The sequence below is a fragment of the Eptesicus fuscus genome, chromosome 6 (assembly GCF_027574615.1).
Source record: "Eptesicus fuscus isolate TK198812 chromosome 6, DD_ASM_mEF_20220401, whole genome shotgun sequence".
Taxonomy (NCBI): Eukaryota; Metazoa; Chordata; class Mammalia; order Chiroptera; family Vespertilionidae; genus Eptesicus; species Eptesicus fuscus.
In genome coordinates, this window is record NC_072478.1 from 26,821,994 (window position 1) to 26,848,695 (window position 26,702).

The following is a 26,702-nucleotide window of genomic DNA, read 5'->3' on the forward strand; positions in this document are numbered from 1 at the left end:
GTCCTTTTCCTGCGGGTTAAAGCGCGTGCTCACCTCCACGTGACCCGAAGAGGCCTGGGCGGTGCCAGCTGGTTGGCTGGAAGAGGTGGATTTGTGGAGGGAGCTGGAGCCCCGCCCCCTCTTCAGGCCCCGCCTCCACTTTCTTCCAAGCCTCAGTCCCCTCAATTCTTCTTTCCGGGACCCCGCCCCGCAGGCACCGGAGCACGCTCCCGACGTCACGTACTCTGCAGTCCTGTGAGCGGAAATGACGCAAGCCCTGTGCGCCACCAGGATGGCCGGGCCATGGCGGCGGGCACAGGGTACGTGCGGCTGTGGGGCGCTGCGCGGTGTTGGGCGCTACGGCGGCCACTGCTGGCTGTCGCCGGGGGGCGGGTCCAAACTGCGGCCGGAGCGTGGTTGCCCAGAAGCCGGCGGGCCTGCGACACTTCTCCTCCGTGGGCGCTTTGGGGCCGCGGCCCCACGGCTGCGGGCCAGTGGCGGGGGCTTTGGGAGGCCAACAGCCGCGGCGGCGGCGGCAGCGGATTCTCGGGTGGCGAGGATGCCCCTGAGGGCGGCGTGGAGGATGGCGCCGCCGGCGCGGGGGGCAGCGCGGGCGGCGGGGAAGGCCCCGTTATAACGGCGCTGACACCTATGACCATCCCGGACGTGTTCCCGCACCTGCCACTCATCGCCGTCACCCGCAATCCGGTGTTCCCGCGCTTTATCAAGATTATCGAGGTAATGAGATCTACGTTGTCCTCCGTTTCCCCACCTCTGCAAGCAGCGAGTTGGCCCGAGAGAAAGTTTAGCACCCTCATTTCTCGAACGTTTTTCAGACACGAAGTTTATCAAAGGCAGGAGTTGGAATTTTGTCTGCTTATCACTCACTAGCTTGGTGAACTGGAGCCAAATTCCTCCTCTAGGATCTCTTAAGGGGAGTTGAACCCAAACGAGCTTAGGACTGTGCGCTTAGCGTGTAATCATAGAAATCCGGCTCTGAGAAGAACCAGAAAAGCAATCTTGCGGCCAGTTACTTTTCTGCAGGTGTTGGTAAATGTTTTGTAACCCCGTCTCCCCAGAGTGGCCTCCTTTCTGGTTATGAGCCCCTTTGGGATCAGGATTAATTCCTTTCTTAAACAAGTATTTCTAGATCCTGTGCCAAGATCAGTTCTAGCTGTTAGGGGTACAGCAGTGAACAAGACAAAAATTCCTGCCTTTGGAGCTCACATTTTAGTGAGAAGCAAGAAGTAATTAACAAGATTAGTAAGTAAAGTATGTGCTGGAAGATAATAAGTACTACAGGGAGTAATAGAGCAAGGGGCTGAGGAGGAAGGTGGGAGAGGAATCTTCTCCGAGGGGTGCAGCGATGGTTTTTTTTTCACTCAGCAGAGTCTTCTTAACCCCCTACCATGTGGCCAGCACTGAGGTACAGCAGCAAACAAATCAAACAGTCCCTGCGCCTAAGGAACTGAGGTTGTAATGGAAAGAGGCAGGAAACAAGGTCGTTTCAGACTAAGAAACCTAAAGGGAGGGTTAGGTGGGGAACTAGGGTGATGTAATAGAGAGAAAACATTGTGAGTGCAAGGAACTTGCATTTTTAGAGTAGGAAGGACACAAATACCTCCCTCCCCCACCCCACCCCTTTTTTAATGATGTGGAAACTGGAGTCCATGGAGGAGAAAGGTTATCTTTAACTGTCTAAGCAAGGTCATACAATGAGTCAACCTCTGTATTCACCCTCCAGCTTCTCCCCCTCACCCCAGTTTCTGCTAAGTAAATCTCAGGGATGCCTTGGAAAGGAACAAAACAGAGGGGCAGCAGCCAGCCAGCCAGGAGGGGACAGAAGAGGCCCCCTCCACCTCCTGTTTTGCACTGCTGACTATGTTTGCCTGAGCTGCTCTCCCAAGGGCCTTCCTTGATGTTGAGTAGTGGTTATTTGGAGGCCCCAGGGTGAGACCCTGTAGCTGACTCCACCACCCCTAGTTCTGTAACATTGGGCAAGCGGTTCCTCTGGGCCTTCATTTTCTCATCTGTGAAATGGACATAATAGTATCTTCTGTCTTAGAGTTGTTGTGGGAAATAAGTGAGGTCATGTAAAGGATCCGGAATGGTGCCTGGTGCTTAGTATGCCTCAATAGTAAGCAGCTGCACCTGTTATTTTTTATGTGGGGCTCTTCAGACATTTCAGAAGCCTGCGTTGGAGACCTCTTTCCCGTCTTTGACCCACCATCAGCAGTCCTCTCTACCCTACTAGGCCTCTGGGGCCAGGACCCTAAGTTAAGAGCTGCTGTTAGAGTTAAAACACCGTTTCTCAAATTTTGGTGCTTGGACCAGCAGCATCACTTGGGAGCTTGTTTAGAATGCAAATTCTCAGGCCCTCTTTAGATTTCCTGCATCAGAAACTATGTATACTAAAGATTGAGAGCCATTAAGTTTAGGCAGTCTGGTCTGGGAATTAACGCAGGCTTGAAAGAAATCATTTGAACCCTAAAAGAAATTTGTGTACCACCCCCATCAACTGTTTCCTAGGAGACATCATTAGCCCTCTGCCTGTTGCCGAAATGACATCAAGAAAATGTGCTGTGATCTTGGGGGGTTCAATGATCAATAAATAGGGTAAAGATGTGATTGGGAAATACTTTCAGTGAAAATTAGAGGAAGTTATCATCCTATGGGGTGGGCCACATTTGAATTACACACGTTTAGTGTAGTTCTTCTGACACTGATGAAATCAGTAAAGTTTAGACTGAAACAGCTTTTGAAATTGAATCAGTTACTTAGTTCTGGCCATTTGTCTACGTTGAGTTTTCTCTAGGAAGGGGGAGAACCACTGAGGAGTGCAGTTGTTCAACCCTGTACCACTCCCTTCTTCATATATCTGTCTTTGGTTTGTTTTTGGTTCAGGGGTTCCTGGACTAAGTTAGTTAGTGACCTGGATCAGATTAGCATGTCCCCAGAGAATAATGTAGAAAATGTTAGAGCTGCTATCGAAATATCAGCTAGAAAACCTACCCTGCATTTCACTTTGGGGTCATTGTCATGCTAGGTTAAAAATAAGAAGTTGGTTGAGCTGCTAAGAAGGAAAGTCCGTCTTGCCCAGCCATATGCCGGCGTCTTTCTAAAGAGAGATGACACGTAAGTGTAATTTTTCCTTCACTCCTTTGCTGAAGTCGCCCTGGAGTGTAGCTCACCACCAGTTCTGCTCCCTAAAGTAGCCTGGACCTCTGACACTTGATCTGAAAGAAACCAAGTAGAACCTACAGGGGACTCGGCCAAGAGCTAAGCATTCCTTTATAACCTGGACTGAAGGCTCGGCTTGCAGCGCTGGGCTTCATGCCTTGTCAAGATAAGGGGGGCGGGGGGTATTAACCTCGAGGACCCTTGGTGTTAAAACACACACACCTGCAAGGCCGCTTCAGCACAGAGCGAAGGGGGCAGATGTCACTGCTTTGGATATGTCCACCTTGACTACAGGCAGAAATTAGTTCCACTTCCAAGTGAGAAGCCTAGGGGTGTCCTGAGTAGGCTCTGTCCTGGGATTTTGGAATGGAATGAAAATTCCATCCAGGATGCCTCATGGCCAGGAGCTACTCGCCTGTGCAGTTACCGCTGGTATTCCTTAGCTGGGCTCCAGAGCCCCTGTGGGAGCTAGGAGGTCACTGTTGGTTTTCAGTCCAGGCCAGTTGAGTTTTTCGTCTCTCCTTCCTCCAACCTAGCCTGAGACACTCCATGGGAATTAGAGAGCCTGTGCTGATGTTCCTTTGTGTCTCTCTCCCTCAGTAACGAGTCCGACGTGGTCGAGAGCTTGGACGAGATCTACCACACAGGAACATTTGTCCAGATCCATGAGATGCAGGACCTTGGAGACAAGCTGCGCATGATTGTCATGGGACACAGAAGGTTCGGGGGTCTGTGGGACACTGTGGGGAGGGTGGTTCTGAGTACTCCCAGGTCCCAGCACTGACCCACCCTTCTCAGTCACCCCTGCAGCCTGTTCACTACAGTGACCACACCAAAGCTGGAGATGGAGGCTAAGACATGTCACCTCTGGACCCTCCCTTCTCAGAGTTCCTTTGTTAAAGTGGCAGTATGGGTGGTCAGTGAGAAGTCGTTTCCAAGCATCACAAAAACAGAAAGTAGCAAGTTGCCTCATGTCTAGGTGTCCGCTGTTCACAGCTGGGCTTGCTTTTCCTCCGAGTGCTTGTGTCTGCGTCTGCCTGCAGATAATGCTGTATTGTCATTCTTTGCAATTTGCAGTTTTTCACTCAGACACGCTTCTTTGTCGGTCCATGGAATTTTTAACTGTCAAAGGACTGCATATGTTTATAAGTCCAGTTTAAGCCCTTGTAAATGTCACGATTTAAAAAATCTGCCAGGTCAGCTTAGGGTTGAAGCTCTCGATAGAGGAACTAACCAGCTTTTCACATGTGTTCCAAGGAACGTTGGTCCTGTGAGATGACCAAGAATCCTGTGACCAAATACACATGAGAACATGTCAGAGTATAAGCTGATAACGTGTAGTGAAGATACAGTGAATGTTCTGAAAAGCCCCTCATTGGAGACACTTGACAGCATTTTTTGAATTCAGAGTCTTCCATCCGTTTTTCTCATCTAGCCTTTTTCTTGTGTCAGCTGGGCAGCACCCCAGAATATACTCTGGGGAAAGGGCCTGTGCCGGGCCCTGATTCTGTGAAAGTCCTGGTGGCACTCCCTGCACTGAGCCTCCACACCCTTCACCTGTTCCCGCTAGTCTGTTTTAGGGAGGAGGCTGTTCCTCTCTGTCCTGGAAGGACTCATGAGCCAGAGGGAAGAGAATAAGATTCAGTCAGAATTAATAAACAGTGGTGGCTGCTAACTGCCCTGCCTTACAGAATGAGGTGCCCTATAGAATGAGCCCTCTCTCCTGAGGCCAGGCCTGCCCAGGACTTACCGAGGCCCAGCCTCCTTTTCTCTGTGCACCTTGCTGATGACAGCTGGGCACCGAGTCGGCATCTGTGTTGGCTGACAGGCCCTTCCTCTGAGGAAGGCACCATTGTTAGTTACCTGTGTGACAGAGGGGAGGTGAAACACGTCGTTTAACACTTGGATGGAGAGACAGGACCAGGCCACCTTGGGGAGCACCCCTAGTGGGGGACACCAGAGGCATGAAAACAGGTCACAAGCTGAAATCAAATGATGGTGGGTGCTTTAGGGAGGAGGGGAGATGAAGATGGGCAGGGTGACGGGATCTGGCCTCCTTGAGGAGGTGGCCTTGAATTGAGACCTGAACAACACAAAGGAGTGAGCTCCAGGGTGAGAGAGGCAGGCAGAGTCCCAGAGATGGGCTCTGCCGAGGTGGCAGCTTGTAATGGTTCCCAGAACTGGTTTCCACTGACTCATCCATGAGTTTGTGGAGGACAGTAGGGCATTGGTGTGAGAATGGAGTGGATGGGTCTGCTGGAGTCTAAGGGCAGAGGGGGACACTGGTCTTTGGGTTCTGAGGAAGTAGCTCAGTCTTCAGCTCCAGAGTTTGTAGTTACCCTGCCCTAGGGCCCTGGGCCCTGCAGGACCCTTAGTTATCAGCACTGGGGGCCTCATTAGGGCAGGGCTCCTCCCAACCTCAGCAGCTCCATTTCTGCCTCGTTCCCGGCTACAGGATTCACATCAGCAGACAGCTGGAGGTGGAGCCGGAGGAGGCCGAGGCTGAGAAGCAGAAGCCCCGCCGGAAGCCCAAGCGGAGCAAGAAGGAGGCGGAGGAGGATCTGGGTGTCAGGCGCCAGATGGAGGTGGTGGTGGAGCCCAACTCAGGCACCCCCAGCGAGGTGCTCATGGTGGAAGTCGAGAATGTTGTCCATGAGGACTTCCAGGTCACAGAGGAAGTGAAGGTGAGTCAGCACTCCTGAGTAAGGGGCTAGCCTGTTGCAGCACTCAAATTGCTGGAGAGTGCAAAGCATTCTTTCCCTCACAAAAGTCTTTGGGAGAAACTGGGATAAGAAAGGTGAAGGAAATCCACTGGGGTCCTTAGCTGCTCTCGAAGGAGGCAGGGTTTGAACCCAGGTCCAGCCCCAGCCTGTGATCTCCAGGCAGGTGCCTCCAGCCTTCCCCCCAAACCTGGTGCATTGGGGAGGGAAGCAGGGCACATTCCTCGAGAACCCGGGCTCTGAGACAGGAAAGAAAAGCCTTCCTGGTGAGCCAACTTTGGAGGTGGTGGTGGGAGTGTCCTTCCACCAGTTCTTCTAGTGCAAGTTCTAGACAGTGTGACCGCTGGGTAGGAATACAGTGAATAGCTTTGGTCTGATTCTGGGGCACTGTGGTTTTTATGTTTTCTTTTTTTTTCTTTTTTTTAAATTTATTTTTAGAGAGCAAGAGAAACATTGATTTGTTATTACACTTAATTTGTGTATTCATGAGTTGATTATTGTATGTGCCCTGACGGGATCGAACCTGCAACCTTGGCGTAAAGGGACCATGCTCTAACCAATTGAGCTACCCAGCCAGGGCCCCAAGGCACTGTGTTGAGAAGGATTCTGGGGCAGCTTCTGAGCTCCGAGGGAGGAGTGCTGTGATTGGTTGGTGATGTCAGCTTTGGGTGCTGGAAGGGGCTTGGCTGCATTTGCCACTGGCCTGTACCAGCAGTCCAGGGCCGCCCAGGCCGTTTAGAGCAGCGCTGTTTGGGAAAACCTTCCGTGGTGGTCGAAATATTCTGCAATTCGGCACCGTTACCCACCTGTGGCTATTAAGCACTCTACCTATGGCTGGTGTGACTGAGCAACAGAACACCCATTTTAAGTGAATAGCTACCAGTGGCTGCCGAACTGAGGTGTGGGTTTGTATGTCATAAACAGCACAGCTTCAGAATTTCCTATGAGGATTGTGTAGTGGGGGAAAGGCAAAGACATAGATTGTGTTATGAAAAGAATCAAGGAGCAGGCTGGGGGTCTGGTGCGGAGAGCCCCTTGTGTTGGGCTGGAAATGGGGCCGCCACTCCGCCTGTCATGCAATGCATGTTTGTGGGAAACCTGGTGCTAAACCATTTGTAGACGACCTGTATGTAGCAGAGCAGCTCCCCCACTGCGATTTAATGAAAGTCAGCCCTCAACACAAGGACTTGAATAAAAAAGGAAAAGAAAAAAGAATCGAGGACCTTGGAGAGACAGCGCACTCATCCTTGTTCATGCAAGGGCGGTGGACCTTCAGCTGGCTTCCTTCTATAAAGATAACTCGGGCAATTCAGGGACAAATCCAATAAGTAGATACCACGAGATTACACTAGAAAACCCCAGCCATTGTGGCTGCTTGCTTTGTGCCCACTGGTGCCCTCATTGGAGTACAATATGCTGCAAACCGGGCCTTCTGGAAACAAATGAGGTGTGGGTATGTGTGTCATAAACTGCCTGGTGGTCCTGCCAGAACAAGACCAGCTTCACTGTGGCAGGGAACAAAGGAGAGAAGGAACGAAGTACCCATGGGTCCACAGCCTAGGGCCCCACCACAAAAGGGACCTGTGGCAAAGTTCCAGGAGGAACAGGCTGAGAGCCCTAGTGACTCGGGCAGATTTCAGGCAAAGAAGTCACAGACTGTATGTTTTGTGGCCAAGGTTGAGTGTCAGTTGTGAGGATAGTGATAAAAGTAAAGAAAACCTCCACTCCCTCTGTAATACTATCAACAAAAAGAAAGAAACCCCCCTTCTCCCCCCCGCCGAAACACCTCATTCTAAGATTAGAATGGTGTAAGGAGGCAGAGTTGATTTTAGTATTTGCTCAGTTGGTTCGGTGTCCTCGTGACTAGTGAATTCTGGCTCTGCTCCTGGGTCTCTAAGGCCATCCTTGGCCAGGACCAGGTGGGAGGGGCTCCCTAGGGCCACAGTGCCCCCCGACCCCAGCCCCACTGGCCCCAGGACCCCATGTTCCATGCTACTCTTCTCACTTGCCAGGCCCTGACAGCTGAGATCGTGAAGACCATCCGGGACATCATTGCCTTGAACCCACTCTACAGGTTGGTGTCGTGCACCCTCCCCAACCGGAATCTGGCTAGCCTTCCTGAGGCCAGGCTGGGCTCTCTCTGTGGCACCTGGGTTGGCAGAAGTTTTTCTCAGGAGTGTCCTGGTAGAAAACCTTTTGGGGGCGAGAATTTGACACCCAGGCCCAGTCTTGTGCAGGTGGAGCCTCTTCCCCTCTAACAGGGACATCCTGGGGTGGGATGGCTGACCTGGCCCAGGTTCTTTGCCTCTTCCTGCTAACAAGGATCTGGATTTGCCTGGAAGCCTTTGTTGTCATTAGCTGGGGTGAAGGGGGATCTCATGAGGTTACCACGTGACTGCTGGAGGGGCTTCTATCTGGGCTGGAGGTGTTACTCTCATGACTCTCGGACAAGGAGGCCCTACTGGTCCTAAAGCTGGGGAGGCCCATATGCAATGCTGGCTCTCAGTGCTGCTAGGGACCAGGAGACTGAGGGCCAGCAGGAGTGAAGTCCCAGCTGCTGTCATGGTCCTCGTGCCCCATGACAGTGTCCCTCTGTCCCTTCCAGAGAGTCTGTGCTGCAGATGATGCAGGCCGGCCAGAGGGTGGTGGACAACCCCATCTACCTGAGCGACATGGGTGCTGCACTGACTGGAGCAGAGTCCCACGAGCTGCAGGATGTCCTGGAGGAGACCAATGTGAGTTGTCCGCACATGCCCTGTGCTGGTCCTGTTTTGCGTGCTGGGCCGCTGCCCAGGCTGGCTGGTGTCCTCAGCTCCCTTTTGAGATGATTTCACATCAACACATGTCCTTCATGCACATCCAGCTCCCTCGTTCTTTTTAACTGCTGCATAGTATTCCATCAGGTGGTGTCCATGATTTAGTGGTGGCATATTTGAGTTTTCACCAGTCTTTTGCTGTTACAACAACACCTGTACAAACATCCTGATCCACACAGCTTGTAGAACTGCTGGAGTTTTATCTGTAGAAGGTGTTTCCAGAACCCGGCTTGTTGAAACAGAGGTGCATGCCTCTTTTTGTTAAAGTGTGGCTGGTGGTCTATCACAGTTTAGGCTCCCTCTAGCAACAGCTTGCTGAGTGCCCTGATCTCCCCTCCCCCATCCCTGCAGAGATGGACAACCATTCTGATTGATCTCTCCTTTTTTGGCAGATTCCCAAGCGACTGTATAAGGCCCTGTCCCTCCTCAAGAAGGAGTTTGAGTTGAGCAAGCTGCAGCAGCGCCTGGGGCGGGAGGTAAGTGGGGTGGGGACAGCCCTGAGCTGAGAAGGCTTCTGTGTGTGCACTTGGGCTGTGAAACTCATTAGGTTAAAACTTACAACTGATCCTCGCGGCTGAACCCAGAGAAAGAGGTCTCCATCTGACCATCCCCTTTGAGGGGGAGGAGCTCTCCGCATTCAGAGTCCTGGGGAAAATGTTCGAAACGGGAACCAGATTGGGAAAGGTTGCAAAGTTTTTTTCCAAGACTGGACTGTGTACTCTCGGGTCTGAGGGCAGCTTCTCGGCCCTGCAGGTGGAGGAGAAAATCAAGCAGACACATCGCAAGTACCTCCTGCAAGAGCAGCTGAAGATCATCAAGAAGGAGCTAGGCCTGGAGAAGGAGGACAAGGACGCCATTGAGGAGAAGTTCCGTGAGCGGCTGAAGGAGCTCGTCGTCCCCAAGCACGTCATGGATGTTGTGGATGAGGAGCTGAGCAAGCTGGGCCTGTTAGACAACCACTCCTCAGAGTTCAAGTGAGTGCCTGGGGGCAGCGGTGCTGCTTCCTCTGTCACATCTGGCTCTCAGAGCCTGTGAGCTGGCAGGGTCTGGGATGTTGACCCAGAAAGCCACGGGCACGGGCACAGGCACTTGTCTTAAACAGCCGTGACATGCATCGGTCCTCTCATACCACCCTGTGTGGGACCTGCCTTTGTCACCCCCATTTCTCAGATGAAGAAATCACGGTTCAGGAAAGTCAAGTCAGTGACCAGGGCCTCTAAGCTGGTGGTTGGGACAGGGATTTGAACCCAAGGACATATGGCTCTAAGTCAGTGCTTCCAGCCAGAACCAGTGCTTCCTGAGCCATCACCCTGAGGTCGCTATCTTCCCCTGGCCTCCCTCTTGCTGCTTTGAGAGTCAGCCAGGAAGTAAGCGTATTTTGTTGGGGACTCAGCCTTGACCAGCGGTCCTTGTCCCTCCCACACTGGCTGTGAGTCAGGCTGGCTGCCCAGGGTTTGGGCAGAGAGGCTCAGAGCCTGGGGTGTCAGATCCCAGGGACTGGGCGTTGCTCCTGGGCAGTTTGTGGACTGGCTGGTCCTGGAACGGCCCTTCTGAAGGGAGGACCCAAGCACCAGGCCCCTCCCTGGCTCAAGATGTCTGGGGAGGGCAGCACTTTCCACAGGACCCTGGGAGATGCTGATGCCTCCATTCTAAAGGCGCCCCAGCTTTTCTTCCTCAGGCAGCTAATGAGCTTTCATGCTGCTGTCGCAAGTGTTCATAAACTAGAGCCTTAAAACATGAACTAATGATACAGTCTCCTATTAGGATCCTAGTGAGGGGGCCTCTTCTAGGCCCCTGTCAATGACACACAACTCCCAGGCACAGGTTACTCTCTTGGTAATGCTGACCTGCCACCATCCAGGCTTCAGTCTCCTCACTTGCCCTGGGTTAGGTTGTCCCCTCCATTCTAACCACTGTCCCTTCCATGGTGTTAGACCCTAAGCAGTCCCCATGCTCGCTGTGTCTCTGGTCTGGGAAAGGGGCCTGGCACTTGTGGTGTGGCCCTCACTGAGATAGCTTTCCATAGTGCTGGCAGCCGATGGTGTAGTTCACGCTTTGGGCTCAGTGGGTACCAGCCACGTGGATTTGCAACAGCAGGGATCAGGTGCCTCTCTGGGCCCCACTCACCACTCTGGTCTGTCCTGTGGCAGTGTCACTCGCAACTATCTGGACTGGCTGACGTCCATCCCATGGGGCAAGTACAGTGACGAGAACCTGGATCTGGCTCGTGCCCAGTCAGTGCTGGAGGAGGACCACTATGGGATGGAGGACGTCAAGAAGCGCATCCTGGTGAGGCCATCTGTACCCTCTTCTGTGGGCCCCGGGGTCCTGGGCACAGACCAGCCTAACCCTCCGCTGGGCACCACTCCCACATCCCATGCACTTGGTTGTTGCACCTAGGGTGGATACTGAGAGGCATGGTCTGTAATGGTCTGGGTTTCATGTGGGTCTGGATGCCTCAGGGGCTGGGGCCCATGATCTCTTCCCCCGCCCTCTGCCGTCCCCCCCGCCTCTGTACTGTTGGGGAGACCTAGAGGAGCCCCATGGTGAATGTGGTGGTCTAGAAGGGTACAGAGGGGTTCAGGATGGTAAGGGGTAGAGGGCCCTGGCCAGAGGTGTTGGATTGGCTCAGAAATGTCAGGGGCTGCCAGAGCCAGCCTGCCCTGCTCCAGGGGCTCAGAGATTTACAATGGGAAGAAAACAGGCCTGGCTGAGGGCATTGGGGCGTGGACAGACCAGGAGAAAGGAGGAGGCCATTGTGATCCACGATATAGAAGAAAGCCTGTTAAGTGGGGGAGCTGGCTGATGGGCCTGTACTGTGGTCATCCATAGTTGTCAGTCACACATGTTCTCCTGGCATCTACTTGTCCCATTGGTGCCACAGGCTATCCCACCCTGTGGCAGATGACACCTGCAGTCAGGTTGGCTCCTCCAGGACAGGCCTTGTCCCTTCCCACCCCCTAGAAACCTAGAAAGTACCTGAAGGTGGCCAGGCTCATGTCAGGCATAGCCCTTACTTTCCACAAAGGCCATGAGCGGCGAGTGATTGATTGTCTTATGGGATCCCACTTCTGCCCATAGGAGTTCATTGCCGTCAGCCAGCTCCGAGGCTCGACCCAGGGCAAGATCCTCTGCTTCTACGGCCCCCCTGGTGTGGGCAAGACCAGCATCGCCCGTTCCATCGCTCGAGCCCTGAACCGAGAGTACTTCCGCTTCAGTGTCGGTGGCATGACGGATGTGGCCGAGATAAAGGGGCACAGGTAGGCCCAGCCTCCTGGATCTGCTCCTGCCTTGGTTAAAGTGAATGGGGTGGCAAAGGAGTAAACTCCACTCACACTGGAGGTAGTAACTGAAAAGCTCAGGTGTCTAGGCCCGGCTGAATCCAGGTGCTCAAACATTGCATCCAAATCTTGAGCTCTTAGGGAGGGCTTTGTCAGCATTTCCAGCTTAGTTCCCACCAGCAACTCCCCCGCAGCCCCACCAGAGTTCCAGGACTGGTGCTTGCCATTCTGCCTGGGCCATCTGACTAGTGACTGAACTATAGTGAGGGGCAAGGTGGTCTCCCCAGTGAGAATGGGCCAGCCCACACCTGTGAGGCCTGAGCACCTGTCTTGATTCTTTCCTCCCTCATCAGACCCAGAGCAGGGGCTGGTATCTTCTGTGTCCCGGGTCTTAACCATTTGTACACCATAAGCGTCTATAGACTTTTTAAAATTAAATTCAAAACATCGTGGCAGTTAACTGGTTAAAGCTACCTGGTCCTGTGCCTGGCACCCTTCCGGGAGCAGTCAGGATATTGCGTTCTCCTGGGGCTTCCCGCCATGCTGGCCTCCACACAGGTTGGTTCTTGGAAAAGTGTAAACTGCTTGAGACACAAGTGTAGCAGAACACTAGTATCTGTTCTGTTTGCCACAGTATTCAAAGGTGGGGTGGGAGGCCGGGTGGGGAGAAGGTAGCGCTGTCATATGGTATTCTTGGTGCTTCTCCCTAATGACTAATAGATGCGTTATCTCTATGGACCACCCACAGGTTTTCCTGTTCTCCCTTGTACCTGGCCGCATGACTTTCTACCTGCCCCTAAGCTCTGGCATACTAGTGTTCAAGGATGATTTGAGTCCATATTAAAAGTTCCTTTTTTGTTGTCTCTAAAAACATGGATATTTTGGCCACCCACTGGGCAGGGCAAGTTGGGTGTAACCTCCACCCTTCACTGTCTCGAACCCGCAGGGAGGTGGGCAGTCTCTCGGCTTCCTGGCACAGAGCCTCGTGTGAGCTCCAGGACGGGTCAAGAAGGGACAGGGCCCACACAGCATTGGAGGCCTCCAGGCTGGGATGGTGCAGATATTCCTGGGAGACCTCCTCTGAGGGTGGAGGTGTGCAGGGAGCTGACCTGAGAGGCTGGGAAGGTTCTTGCTTGACCTCTGAGCTGGGTGAGCAGGAGGCTGAAAGTTAGGGATGAGCCTGAGGGAAGGCAGAGGGGACCCTAGCACCTCCTGTGCTCTAGTTGGGAACTGCCTAGGAGTTGCAGCAAGGACCACTCCCCAGGGTGAGAAGCATCGGCTGAGTTTCTGCACAAGTGCAGGCAGTCTGACGTAGGGAGGTCATTGGGGAGAGGAGCCCAGGATGGGCAGGTGGGTGCTCTTTACTGATGCTAGTCTGGGATTCCAAACAAGGACAAGGACGGGGAACTAACTGACTGCTGTTGTCATATTGAAAACTGCCAAGCTCCCCTCGGCCCACATGGCCCACCCCTGTGTCCTCGCTGCCCTCACCTTCTTCCTCTCTCAGCTCTCACTCTCTTCCTGCCCCAGGTGTTGGGGATGTTCCTGGTGCCGGTTTCTGGCTGCTCCCAGTCTTCTGGTTCTGTTGGGTCTCACTGGATAGGAGGTGCTGACTGGGGGGATGGGTCTGAGTGAGACCTGGATATGAATCTGTCCCCTGCCCTGAATCTGAGCTGGGAAAGGTGGTTGGGGTGACTGAGTGCTCTGCAGATTGGCCTGGCCAGAAGCGGCCAGCATTTCCTCCCAGAGGGCACATGGCACACTGAGGTCCTGGATCTCCAAGGGAGCTGGGCCTGCGAGTGCTCATGTGGCCCCCAGTGGATGAGGCAGGCACTGACCGCCCAGCGTGCCCTCTTCCCCAGGCGGACGTACGTGGGCGCCATGCCGGGAAAGATCATACAGTGCCTGAAGAAGACCAAGACCGAGAATCCCCTGATCCTGATAGACGAGGTGTGTGGGCCCCGGAGGGCTGAGCTGTGGCTGTGCTTCCCTGAGGTTCAAACGCTGTCTCCTGGGCCCTCCTAGCCCAGAGCTCCGGGCAGCTCTGACCAGGCAGTCTGTGTTCAGAATGACACCCATGGCCCCTGTGGCTTCGATGGTCCCTGAGTCACCGTGGGCAGCCTCACTGCAGCAAGGCCATCTCATGACACTGACCCCTCTCCTGCCCCAGAGCACCCCATGTCTGCCCACAGTCACGCTGTGAGGCCAGCCCTCTTGTCCCTTCTCAGGGCTTCCCCAGTTCTTGGTTCCCCCGCCTTAGTATCTGGTGAACAGGTGCAAGGGGCAGGACAAGGTGCCAACACCATCTGCCCTCTGATGCCCTTCCAGGTGGATAAGATTGGCCGGGGTTACCAGGGGGATCCCTCGTCAGCGTTGCTCGAGTTGCTGGATCCTGAGCAGAATGCCAACTTCCTGGACCACTACCTGGACGTGCCCGTGGACTTATCCAAGGTGTGTCCTGCCTGGGGGCTGACCCTGGCAGGGAGAGGTAGGGTGGCCAGTCCTCCAACACCTCACACTGGCTCCCCTAGGTGCTGTTCATCTGCACGGCCAACGTCATTGAGACCATCCCAGAGCCACTGAGGGACCGGATGGAGATGATCAACGTGTCGGGCTATGTGGCCCAGGAGAAGCTTGCCATTGCAGAGGTGAGGCTAGGTATCCCATCTGTCAAGCCCTGGGGAGGGGGTGCCCCACTGTGCTCAGGCTTAAGGAACATCTGAGTGCACACTTAAGTACTGGGCACTTAGAGTTGGGGGTGCAGTCCAACAGTGCCCCTGCTCTGAGAGCTCCCAGTCCTGTTCTAGTCAACTATCAAACCTGAGGAGGAGGGAGACAGGATACTTGATCCCCTGTGTCATGTATGTATGACCAAAAGAAACATGAGGCATGTTGTAAACTGTATAATGTTACACCCCTGACACCAGGTGTGGGGTGTTTGCCCCCACCAGCCAGTTTTCTGGCTGGGTGTCGTGCATTTCAGTGACACTATCCAGGGTTAGCGGCAGAACTTCCAGGTTCCGGGCTCATCCCACAGAACTGCCCCAACTTGAGGAGCCACTCACAAGTCCCGGCCTCTCTGACCGACCAGCTATAAGCTGGGTTCTTACAACCTCTTCCTCAGGTTTGATAGTTGACTGGAGCAGCTTACAGAACTCAGGAAAACAGTTTAGTTTACTGGTTTATTATATAGGATGTACCTTGGGAACAGCCAAAAAGAGTGACACAGGATGAGACATGGGGAAGGGCTGCAGAGGGGAGTCTTGTATTTCCATTGCAGTGTTTACTATTTGGGAAGGGGTTTCTCCCCCTCCATGCCTTTGCAGCCCGGAGACAGGCACTGGGCCCCAGATTTTAGGGCCCAGGGGAAGGGAGGGAACAAGGAGCTTGGGTGGCAGGGGTGCTGGGACTCCCTGCCATGTCTGTCCTCCATCCACAGGACTCATCCCAGTGAAGGATGGGCTAATTCAGGGTCTGGGTGGGGGCTTCCTTCAAACCCCTGAAGGGATGACAGGAGGGACACAAGGACTTCTGGGAGCTCCAGGACCAACTTGCAGTGTCAGTCGGCTCTGTCCCCTGCCTAGTGCTAAGGACTGTCTGTCCAGAGACTGCTGTACAGCAGGAGTTGTGCTGGGCTATGGGTGACCATGGAGCCTCTGTCTGCTCAGGGCAGCAGCTACATAACCTTGTCTGTATGTGGGGTGAGCCCAGGAACCAGGGAGGCCTTCCTGAAGGAAGTGACATCTTAAGATGACACCTGGAGAGAGGATAGCAATTGGATCTGGGCAAAGGATGGAGCAGGAGCAGGGGTGGCTGGCTTGAGGTCTGTAGGTTGTGGGCCTCTGTTCAGGGTCCTGGCACCCGCTGAGCTCTGCCCAGATACTCTGTTACCATCCTTCCAAGCTTACTGATTACTTTCACCATCAGTGACACCCTTTAGCCTGCCCTGACACCCTGTGTTCATTGGACGACCCCAGCTTCCTCAGGGACCAGAGTTCCATGAAGGCAGGGTCCACCTCAGTCCTGTCTTTACCAGCCAGGGATCTGTGGCTGGGTGGTGGGCCCTGGATCCTGAGACCTGGGGGTGGGGAAGGACCCAGGAGCGTCCTGACAGAGCTCTCCTCTCTGCCAGCGGTACCTGGTGCCTCAAGCCCGTGCCCTGTGCGGCCTGGATGAGAGCAAGGCCAAGCTGTCATCGGACGTGCTGACCGTCCTTATTAAGCAGTACTGCCGGGAGAGCGGAGTGCGCAACCTGCAGAAGCAGGTGGAGAAGGTGAGCTAGAGGGTGTGATGTGACAGAAGGGAGCCAGACACAGGGCCGATGCCGTCTGACCCCACTCCTGTGAGGTCCCCAGCAGTCAGACTCAGATATAAAAGTAGAATGGCGGGTGCCCAGGGGCTGGGGAGTTTTTGTTTGGGAAGCTGAGAAAGTTCTGGAGATGGACGGTGGGGATGGTTGCACAGCAGCGTGAATGTACTTAATGCCACTGAGCTTTACTCTTAGAAATGGCTACAATGGTACATTTTTTAATGTGATGTGCATTTTACACAACTTAAAAATTAAAGCAAAAGGAGATGGAGGTGGTGAGTGGGGGCCTGTGGCCCGGCTGCCCATCATCCTGCCACACCTGCCCAGGTCTTAAGGAAGTCCGCCTACAAGATTGTCAGTGGTCAGGCTGAGTCCGTGGAGGTGACACCTGAGAACCTGCAGGACTTTGTGGGGAAGCCGGTGTTCACTGTGGAACGCATGTATGAAGTGACGCCACCTGGTGTGGTCATGGGGCTGGCCTGGACCGCCATGGGTGAGTGCTACGTGTCCTTCCATTTGTCCTCTGGATAAGTTTTACTTCGTTGCTCTGCACTGCCCTCTGGCTGACCGGTGGCGCACAATGAGGCCAAGGGAATGGGGCTGTTGGAGAGGTTGCCGGTATACTCCCTGAGCTTTATTTAGGTGATGCTGTGACTGGTTTGCATGTGGGACAGTCCTTCACAGCATGAGACCCTGGGACACCACCCAGCAGGGGAAGGGGTGAGAGGGAACTTCAGTGTCTAGGTGACTTTGCTCTGCTTGGGGTTCAGGGTCTTTTAGAGCCCAGGGGTTGTGCAGTTTTGGGGTGTTTGTAAAGGAAGTGAGCTTTGGTTGACAAAAAGTTTGCTTATTTGGACTATATTTAAAGCTATTGTGTAAGGACTTGGTGTTGGCAGCCTGTGTGAGGGTACACAATGTAGGGCCAGTGTACAGTGGTTCCCTTAGGTGGCATGGGCGCTGGCTGACACGTGGAAGAGAAGGTGCTAGGCTGAGGAGGGTGAGGAAGTGTGCAGACGGTGGCCCAGCATTGAGGAGTGGCTACCCTGGGAATCTGAATTGTCTCGGAGCTCACACGCCCTACACACTGTCTTCCAGGAGGCTCCACGCTGTTTGTCGAGACATCCCCAAGGCGGCCTCAGGAGAAAAACAGCAAGGACAAGGACGGGAGCTTGGAGGTGACAGGCCAGCTGGGGGAGGTGATGAAGGAGAGTGCCCGCATTGCCTACACTTTTGCCAGGGCCTTCCTGATGCGGCATGACCCCACTAATGAGTACCTGGTGACTTCACACATCCACCTGCATGTGCCAGAGGTGAGCCACAGTGCCCACGCGCCCCCCCGCCCCCCAAGCAGCCTTGCATTGGGCCTGACGACCACCCACCTGCCTCTCCCCACCAGGGCGCCACTCCCAAGGATGGGCCGAGTGCTGGCTGCACCATTGTCACAGCGCTGCTATCACTGGCCATGGACAGGCCCGTGCGGCAGAACCTGGCCATGACCGGCGAGGTCTCCCTCACAGGCAAGATCCTGCCAGTGGGCGGCATCAAAGAGAAGACCATTGCGGTGAGTGCCGTTCCCTTCCCCACCCTCCACTGCCATGTAGCCAGTCCTCTGACAGGTAAGGCACAGCAGACCCATCTAACGGCCCATTTTACAGTGAGCATGGGATTCGGACCTGGAACCCCCCCCTCCCCAAAATGAACTCTTCTGGCTTTGTGGGCTCCGTGAGGAATGAGGTCTTCAGCTTCACTGCCCACTTCTCAGTGGCCTGGCACTGAGAACCTTGGGCAGATCCTTCATCCCCTCCCCTACGTGTCCATCTCCTGGCAGAGCCCCACTGTCTCCTGAGCCTCCACTGCCCTCTGACTAGTACACTCCACATTGGGCAGGATGGTCAGTAAGACTCAAAAAATTTCAAGTGTTGGCTACCTTTTCAAAATAATGTTTTCTCTTTCACTGCATTTTTAAGTGCCCCACCTCTAAAGCAGAGGTGGGGAACCTTTGTTCTGGCAAGGTTCACTTGGGTATTTAGAGCATCCTCTGTGGGCCACACAAAGGTACCAACTTAAAAATTAACCTGCTACACTTGGTCAGACATCTAATTAACTCTCATGCCCCAGACCACATGATCTTTTGGGCCTTGGCCTCACATTCCCCACCCGTTCTAAAGGTAAAGCAATGGGCGCCGATTCACACACAGGTGCTGGGCAGTCATTTGTGGTGGACTCTGAAGGGGCCACACTCCTACGACCAGCCCTAGGCTTCTTCAGAAGCCAGTGCCCTTATCTGAGCACTGCCCTGGGCTACTACAAACAGGAGCCCCACCAAGTCCTCCCCCTCCTGGAGCACACTGGGTCCTGCAGTCTTCCTGTACTAACCCATGACTGACCCATCCTAGGCCAGGCGTGCTGGAGTGACATGCATCATCCTGCCAGCAGAAAACAAGAAGGACTTCTGGGATCTAGCTGATTTCATCACTGAAGGCCTGGAGGTCCACTTTGTGGAGCACTATTGTGAGATCTTTGACATTGCCTTCCCCAAGGAGCAGGCGGAGGCCCTCGCTGTGGAGCGGTGATGGTGGCCTAGGCACTGCTGGTGCCGATAGGCCCATTCTGAGCTGAAACTGCACTGGGGGGAAGGGGCTCTGGGCAGTTGAGCCACCAGGACTCGGCAAGTGGCCCGGAACCCAAGGACCTCAATTACAACTTAATCACGGAATCTGACATATATGAACTATTTAATTATGATTAAAAACCATTTCTAGTACTACCTGTGTCTTCTTTCTGTGCCTACCATGTGGACCAGCTGCAATGCCAGCACAGGAGCCACAGGTTTCTGAACAGGTTTTATTATACAGACGGGTTGGGGCTCAGTCCTTCTTGGCTGCTGCCTTCCTCATGGCTGCAAGGACATTGCTCAGCTCCTCTCTCTTCCTCTTGGCGCGAATGTGTGTCCCCACCTGCAAGCAAGGCGGGCCATCAGCCTGGGCCCCATCCCACTCTGGGCACAGATGTGTTTCCACCTGCCTAGCAAGAGGCCAAATGCTTCCACCCAATCCCACCCCACCAACTGCCCACCTTACCCTTTTCTTGATGAATTTCAGGGCCCTCTTGTCCTTAGAGACCTTGAGCAGCTCCATGGCACGACGCTCATAGGGGGCAAAGCCACACACCTCTCGGATCATGTCCCGAACGAACTTGGTGTGCTTGGTGAGGCGCTGCGGGGTGAAGGGAGGCCATCAGGACGAAGGGCTCCAAACCCAGACCCTTAGGGTCACGTCTGGGCCTCCGCCGGGAGTATTCTGTCTGGTACAATGGAAGCAGGAATCCTCCCCACCCCTCACCCCCCAATGGCAACACGGCAAGTCATGCCTGGTCCTTTCCACTGGCTGTGGCTGGGCCAGGAATCTTTTCCCATCGGACACAAGCTGCCATGCAGAGTTGGGGCTACTTAATAAAGTGGATAAAAAAGGGGTCCTGTAACAAACACAAGTCTTGCTCAGCAAAGTCTTCAATTATGAGCAAGTCTTTGTGGGTAGTCATGCTCCAGGCCTGTAACTGCTTTGGTGAAAGGTTTTCAAGCAAACCCTGCCCACTGTTCTTGGGCATCTAGGTTAACACCTTTGATGATAATGCCAGAGTAATCCCCCTCGAGGGTGTGACCACCCTCAAGAGCACATAATCTTAACTATCCTGCAATCCAATCCCCGCCTTGCTTTCTTCCTTAAATTCCCTCCTTAATTTCAAATGCATTAAGAAGTTGCAGAACTGTTAACCTCTGGGAAAACTTTAGATCTTGCTTCCAGGTAATTGTCCGTTTGGCTCAAATAAACTCATGAAAATTCTCTACAGGTGTGGACGTTTCTTAGGTAGTCAGAGGCCCATAAACCTTGACCTGCCTGAAATGCCTCAAGCTGATACTCCAAAGAATCAGCTGGCTAACCTCCACCCGACGCCTATTCTAGTGGGCAAACTGCTTATGTCAAAACCCGCTCCCAAATTCGCTCCACCTGCCCCTGCTTCCACCCCGCGGGCGGGCGGGTGGTGGTGTATGGCCCGGCTGGGCGTTCGCCGGGCAGACATATTAGGTATTTCACTCACTGCTCTGGCCCGCCGGCACCCACTTTCTGCCGCTCAGCCCACCGCAGGGCTCCCCACTACTCTCGGTAGCCTGGAGCCTGTGCCCTGGCCGTGCCCTCCGCCCGGAAAGCCCTTCCCACCTCCCTACCAGAAGCAACCCGAGCGCGCGACTCGGAACTCACCCCGCGGCGGCGGCTGTGCCTCGGCTTGCTCACGTTCTTGGTCACCTTGTGGCCCTTGTTGAGGCCCACGGCCATGGGGTAGCGCAGAGCCATGGCTGCGGACAAGGGTGGGGAGAGGGGGGAGAGGTAAGTCCCAGAACGCAGCGTCCCGGCCCCCTCGCAGTCGTTCACTACACCCAGCCATTACCCCAAGGTAATTACCGGAGGCCCTGGGGTACGGATGGCGGTGGATCCCACCAGCGCCGAGATGAACTAACCTGCTGCTCCTCAATGGCTGCCGCGGCGGAAGGGCTGGCGCAGCGCGGAACTCTGGGATATCTATTCCTCACGGGTTGCGCGGACCAGAGAGGCAGGGGTGCTGCGAGCGGCCCCTGGCGGCTGGAGGATTTCCTGCGGTCTCGTAAGCATGCGCATTTACCCCAGCCGGCCCTAGCGAGGGGTGGGAGTTGGTGGGTATGCCTATGGCTAGGGTGCCTCCCTATTCCGGGGGGTGGAAAGTTCGAATCTCAACTCTGCTGGGTGAAATCCCATCTCAGCCGCTAGCTGGCGCCAGGGACTTCAACCTCAATACCTGAATTTCTCCATTTATAAAATAAGGGCAATAATAGGACATATTCCAAACTCTTTGAACAGATATAATGGTACCTGACGCAAAATAAAACTTCCATAAACGGAGGCATTTTATATGAGGCCAACCTCTGAGTTAGGGCTAAGGCAGGCGATGTGGCATAGTGCCCGTTGGTGGCATTTGGTGTGAATCGATTTTATTTTCGGTGATGCAGAAATGAGAAGTATAAGAACAAAAATAATTTTTTTCTCGTTTTTCTCTTTCAATCCTAATGTCAAGTGTGTAGTCCTTGATGCACATTAGTATTACCCATGCACAAACCATGTATTTTGTGTGGCAAATAATACCTTTGGTGCCAGTATCCTTCCTTCTGCCCCGGACTTGCTGGGTGAGCCCAACTCCCTCCCAGCCTGTTTCTCCACCTGTGAAATGGGGTTGAGAGCTCTAGTACACACACTCTTCCCTGCCTGCTGGAAGGACCAAGAAATCTGAACAACAGATGTGCAAGGGGAAAAGGATTTTTATTATGAAAAGGGAAGCTGGGTACAAAGCAAATCACACTCCTTCCCTTCTCCCCTCCTTGGACCCTGCCATTGGGTAGATGGTTTTGTGGCTCTCCTTTGCTTAGGGCAAGGAGTGAGTGGAAAGAACAAATCAGGTGGTTCCACGTGGGAGACAGAAGGATCCAAGGGAGCCCCTAGGGCTGGCTTTCCACATTACCTCTCTAGCCTTAGTTTCCCCATCAGCGAAACAGAAGCAGCAATCACGTCAACAATGACGAAGGAGAAGACTGAGGTAATGCCTTCCAGGCCCCTGACAAGGTACTGGCACACATACCCTGCTCTCACACCCAGAGATTTCATTGTTTCCGGGTGCTAATAGTTTTTCGGTTTTCCTTTCCTGTATTGATGAGGCTATCTTGGGTCATGGCCACCCTCTCAAAGGTGTCTCTGTGTCCCACCTTCAGGGTGGCTGGATGAGGGTCCTCTCCGAGAAGATGAAGGAGCTCAGGCAGCAGCAGTCGCAGTGACATTGAGCTCCTGGCGGATGAACCAGGCCCTTGGGCGAGGCAGCCAGGCCCGCAGGAGGCAGAGTACGTGGAAGCGCCAGGGGTAGAAGACGTGGGAGACCCACGTGGCACTGCCCCGAATCACAGCCAGCGCTGCCTTGGGCCCCTGGGACAGCAGTGCTTGGTGTGGACTGTGGCTGGGGCTGGGTGGCCCCCCACAACCCCCGGTTCCTGCCCCTGGTCTTACCCGACTCCCTCCTTAGCTGAGGCGCGATCCTGGAGGCCCAGGACGCATATGGTGATGGCCACGTTCACATCCTGCACATCCAGCTCCCGCTGCAGGGAGCCAAAGAAACTGTCCAGTGCGAACTTGGCCCCAGAATAGGGGCTGGAGAAGGACGTGGGCACACGGCCTGGGGGTGCAGGAGGGTAGCAGGTGAGCTGCCACACACTGCTCTCCCCCTCCTCGAAGTAACCTTCTAGCCCCATCCAGGCTCTCCTGCATCAGGCCTGTGGCTTCCCCACTCCCCGCCCCGCGTCACGCACCGAGCAGCGAGGACACCACCACCAGGGAGCCCTGGCTGTCCGTCAGACTGGGCAGCGCCAACGAAGTCAGTTGCACGTAACTCAGGAAGTTCACCCGGAGGCGGTGACTGGGAGTCAGGCAGCAGGCCCAGAAGGTGGAGGCAGGGGGCGGAACCTATAAACCTTGGGGGAGGGGCTGGTTAGGGATGGGCAGGAACTAGGACCCGGGCGGAGCCAAGGCCTGGAGAGGTGGAGCCTAGAAGCAGGAGGGCGGGGGGGTGGGGGCCGGAGCCCAAAGAGGGATGGGGGAGAGGATGGAGGCTGGGAAGGAAAGGCTGGAGTGCCAGCAGTGTGAGGAGCCACAGTCGAAAAACGGGGTGAAATCTAGCAAACTTAGAGGTGGGACCTGGGGATAGGAGGGATGGAGCACCCGCCCGGGAGGCTGGGAGGCAGGGCCGGGTCGAGAAGGGGCGGAGCACCTGCAGGAGCCACTAGTTCCTTGGGCACTGTGGGCCCGTGTGCCTGCTGGGGCAGCACCCAGGTGGTTCCGCACGAGGTAGTCCAGCCCGCCTGTCCAGGGGAAGCCCATCGGCGAGGAGCTAGTCCTTGAGGCTCCACCCCCCGGACTCCTCCCTAGCCCCGCCTCTTAAACTCTCACACTTCACCCAGAGCGTCAACGAGTTCCGCCCTCGGTAGAGCCCTTTCTCCCCAGAGATTAGAGACCCAGCCCTACTCCCCGGATCCGGACAGGCTCCAGGCTACGGCCTGAATCCAATGGAGCTCCCTGGATGCAATGCGGCTCCACCCCAAGTTACACCCCAGAACCTTATAAATTTCCTCCCACAGACACCCATTTCTACCACACCCCCACGCCAATTGGGGTCCTGCCCCTAAAGTCTAAGCCAAGGTCCCAGACTCCAGGCCCCGCCCCTCACCCAGCTTGTCCAGCGCAAACTGCACCACGCGTTCGGGCACCTCGCGGGAGGCCATGTCCGCAGCGATGAAGACGACCTTGGGAGCGCCCAGCTTCCGGCAGTTCCCTACCACCTGGGGGGGCCAGAGCTGCCCGTGGGCCCCTCTACCCCGTAGGCTCCCTCTACCTGCCAGACGCATTGGGGCCCCAGCCTGGAGCCCCCTCCCCTACTCTGAGCCTCCTGTTCAGTTCCCAAAGCTTTACCACTTTTTTGATCAATCATCACGATTTAAAACTCAGGGGATATCAGATAAATCTCAAGGTTTCTGGCCCCCCTTGAAATTCTGGAAGGTTTGTGTCCAAGAGCTGTGCATTTCCTCGGAACGTTCTGCTGCTAAGAAAAGTCCACCCACCCCCCTTTTCAGTTTGGGAGCCCTGTCTATCATCACAGCCTTTGGACACGGCCAATACTGCCATTTACTGAGGAACACTCCTGCTTGACACTCACTGTCTTACTGCGTCCACCCAATTCCACAGCCCACAAGAAGGTACTTTGTTTTCCGTTTTGCAAATGAGGAAATTAAGGCTCACAGAGGTTAAGCAACTTGCCCAAGGTCACATGGGAAACCTGGGATCTTTGCAGAGATTCAAACCCAGGCCCCATTTTCCACCCCACTCGCACCCCCACCATTACACTGGAGATGGGTGTCTCACCTGCAGGAAAGCCTCGGTGCGGGCAGTGAGCACCAGGTGGGAGCCCAGGCGGGCAGAGTGATGTGCCAGTTCCTCCCCAACGCCAGCAATGGCTCCTGTCAGCAGCACGCGGGCTCCCTGGGGGCTAGCTGGCAGCGAGCAGGGGTGGTCAGCCTAGAGTGTGCACAGAGCAGCTGGCCGGATTCCTCCCTGGCCCACCTCAGGCACTCACCTGGGTCAAAGTTGTCAGCCCAATAACAGGTGAAGAACAGGGCTCCCAGCCCAGTGAGGAGTACCTTCATGGCCCGCCCTGGGAAACAGTGAGAGAGAAGGTGGCCAGCATGGTCCTGGGCCACAGCCACACCTGCTTCCCCAACTGCTCCTCTGTTTGAAGATCATCTTGGCCCCTCTTCTCCATCACAACAGCCACCACTTGGTCCAGGCCACCATCCAGGTCACCTGAACCACTCTACCAGTCTTTGGGGCTTTCTCCTTCCAGGCAACAGCAGAATCACATCTTGCCTCTCTCTGCTGAAAATTCTCCCAGATTCATTTAGGGCAAAAGTCACACTCCTTGATGACCAAAAGGGCCCTTCATGCACCAGCCCCTCTTTCTCACCTTGCTTTTTGCCACACCAGCCTCTTTGCTGTTCCTGAGAACCAGCCAGTCACCATCTGCCTCAGGGCCTTTGCACTAGCTGTTCCCTCTGCCCTAAATGCTCCAGGCAGATAATCCAATGGCTTGCTTTTACTTCATTCAAGTCTCTGCATAAAAATTACTTCTTCCCAGAGCACTTCCTGGGCCTCTTTTTCTGAAGCATGTCCCTTACTCTCCCTTACCTCTACAACGTCTTTCTCCTTCTCAGCACGTAACATCACCTGAAATCACCTTGATGATTTGTTTCATGTTCACTGTCATTCACTTCTCCTAGACCAGTGATGGGCAACCTTTTGAGCTTGGTGTGTCAAACTTCGCCAAAAAACTGAGCATAACTCGGGTAGTGTGTCACTTTGAGGAAAAAACATTATTTCGCAAATGTTTCATCCTCAGGAGCAGCAAATGTTTCAGAAATGGCTATGCGTGTCAGTGCTGAAACGCGTGTCATAGGTTCGCCATCACTGTCCTAGACTGTCAACCACACGAGGGCAGGAAGGAAACAGAAACCTACTTCCGTTTTTTCACTGTTAGGTCTTCAGTGCCCCAAACTGTGTCAAGGACACAGCAGATGCTCAATAGATACTAGATTAACACAGGAATGTGGGAGGCAAGAGCTGGGGGAGCCTCAAAAGACCACTCTGGAGATACCCAGGAGGAGTGAGAAGGTCCCCATGTCATGAGAGTTAAGCTATGGGAGCGATTTACTTGGCCCAGGGAAAAGGCAAAAGAAACAGGCTGGCTGCTTAAAGTTTGGAGAGTCATAGGTTTCCTTTGAAGAGGGCACAGGTTCATCACATCTTGGGGTTTCTATCCTCTGTACTCAGTGGGACAAAGAGGAGAGGGGAGTTCTAGGACCCAAGATGCTGAGAGCTGGTGCGATTGGGAGTTCCTATATCCCCAATCTCTAGATCCAGCCCTATGTCCTTTGCCCCACAACAAAGCTCCAGCGGCCTCCCCTCCTCCCCTATCTTTACACTCCGCTCCTCCCACCCTGTTCATCCCACAGCCAAAGGGATGTGTCAAAAGAAGTCTGATGTGCCTCTTCCTGCTCTAAACCCTCCCAGGGGCTCGCCACCGCTCCAGATGGAGACCAAGCTCCTCACACCCCCACAAGGCCCAGGGGGTCTGGCCGCTTGCCCACCTGTCCATTCCCATCTTCCCCAACTCCTGTCTAGGAGTCAGTTCTCAGACAAGTGAACTTGTCGCCCTTCCCAGTCACACCAGCAATTCTCGCAGCAGGGAACGCGCTCCCACCTCCTTCCCTTCCAGGGAAAGCCCGTGAAGCCCCTCAGCTCAACCCTCTTCCCACCGATGTATGGATGGATGGACGAAGCACCTGGGCTGAGATGGGGATGGAGGGAAGCGGATCCTCGCAGAATCCACTGGCCCTCTGACCTCGCTGGGCATCAGTTTTCCCGTCGTACAAAAAGGGCGTGCGACCCGTTCCGAGCTCCCAACCGCTCACTCACCCACTCGAGCCTGTTTCTTCCGCCGTACACCGGGGCTGGGGGGTCCCTGCGCGGGTGCCAAGCGCACGCCAGTAGGGTCTACCCTTCACGGCGGGCGGCCCCCGAACACGCCCCTCCCGTAGGGCCCGAGTCACGTGACTAATCCCGCCTCTCCGCAAGAAGGCGCCAGGCCGCGAGGACTCTGCGACGCCCGGCGTTGCCAGGCAACGGCCTCCCGGCTGGCTCTTTTGATCCCAGCCAAAGCCCTAGCTCAGTCTCCTGAAGGAAAACACTTCCCACCATTCGAAACCGCTCACGTGACCTAGATCCGCCTCTCTCAAACA

General features: G+C 54.7%; 3 protein-coding genes across 4 annotated transcripts; 1 reads left to right on the forward strand and 2 right to left on the reverse strand.

The window, feature by feature from the left end:
- The first annotated feature begins 271 nt into the window (after positions 1–271).
- LONP1 (lon peptidase 1, mitochondrial) lies at positions 272–19,049 on the forward strand. The gene is given in 20 exon segments (XM_008150576.3): positions 272–355; positions 357–446; positions 448–717; positions 3,026–3,114; positions 3,760–3,879; positions 5,615–5,843; positions 7,892–7,953; positions 8,485–8,614; positions 9,088–9,171; positions 9,449–9,669; positions 10,846–10,984; positions 11,777–11,955; positions 13,839–13,926; positions 14,305–14,427; positions 14,508–14,624; positions 16,109–16,249; positions 16,613–16,778; positions 17,381–17,595; positions 17,682–17,846; positions 18,682–19,049. Coding segments are annotated over 20 exon segments (2,889 nt in total). The 3' UTR covers positions 18,859–19,049.
- Positions 19,050–19,112: 63 nt separating this feature from the next.
- Positions 19,113–20,891, reverse strand: RPL36 (ribosomal protein L36). Of its 2 annotated transcripts, none has more exons than XM_008150577.3 (4): positions 20,802–20,891; positions 20,545–20,639; positions 19,366–19,500; positions 19,113–19,242 (listed from the first exon to the last, which is right to left on the reverse strand). In XM_008150577.3, the coding sequence occupies exons 2-4, from the start codon at positions 20,635–20,637 to the stop codon at positions 19,153–19,155; spliced, it is 318 nt and encodes a 105-aa protein (XP_008148799.1). In that variant the 5' UTR covers positions 20,638–20,639; positions 20,802–20,891; the 3' UTR covers positions 19,113–19,152. The 2 variants fall into 2 exon arrangements, with proteins under 2 accessions (XP_008148799.1, XP_028014988.1); XM_028159187.2 differs by having other exon boundaries at positions 20,746–20,818.
- Positions 20,892–21,541: 650 nt separating this feature from the next.
- On the reverse strand, positions 21,542–26,455 carry HSD11B1L (hydroxysteroid 11-beta dehydrogenase 1 like). Its single transcript, XM_054717479.1, has 8 exons — positions 26,380–26,455; positions 24,485–24,562; positions 24,274–24,401; positions 23,582–23,693; positions 23,126–23,216; positions 22,668–22,774; positions 22,369–22,534; positions 21,542–22,312 (listed from the first exon to the last, which is right to left on the reverse strand). The coding sequence occupies exons 2-8, from the start codon at positions 24,552–24,554 to the stop codon at positions 22,120–22,122; spliced, it is 867 nt and encodes a 288-aa protein (XP_054573454.1). The 5' UTR covers positions 24,555–24,562; positions 26,380–26,455; the 3' UTR covers positions 21,542–22,119.
- Between the last annotated feature and the right edge of the window lie 247 nt (positions 26,456–26,702).

Excerpts from the sequence above, each read along its gene's own strand:
- HSD11B1L (XM_054717479.1), bottom strand. The coding sequence starts at position 24,554 with ATGAAGGTACTCCTCACTGGGCTGGGAGCCCTGTTCTTCACCTGTTAT. Across the intron at positions 23,217-23,581 it reads GTTTGCGCTGGACAAGCTGG|GCGGGCTGGACTACCTCGTG; the intron begins GTGAGGGGCGGG and ends TCCCCTGGACAG. Across the intron at positions 22,313-22,368 it reads TCAGCTAAGGAGGGAGTCGG|TCCACACCAAGCACTGCTGT; the intron begins GTAAGACCAGGG and ends CCCCAGCCACAG.
- RPL36 (XM_008150577.3), bottom strand. The coding sequence starts at position 20,637 with ATGGCTCTGCGCTACCCCATGGCCGTGGGCCTCAACAAGGGCCACAAG. Across the intron at positions 19,501-20,544 it reads GGCACAGCCGCCGCCGCGGG|CGCCTCACCAAGCACACCAA; the intron begins GTGAGTTCCGAG and ends TTCACCCCGCAG. Across the intron at positions 19,243-19,365 it reads TGAAATTCATCAAGAAAAGG|GTGGGGACACACATTCGCGC; the intron begins GTAAGGTGGGCA and ends CCTTGCTTGCAG.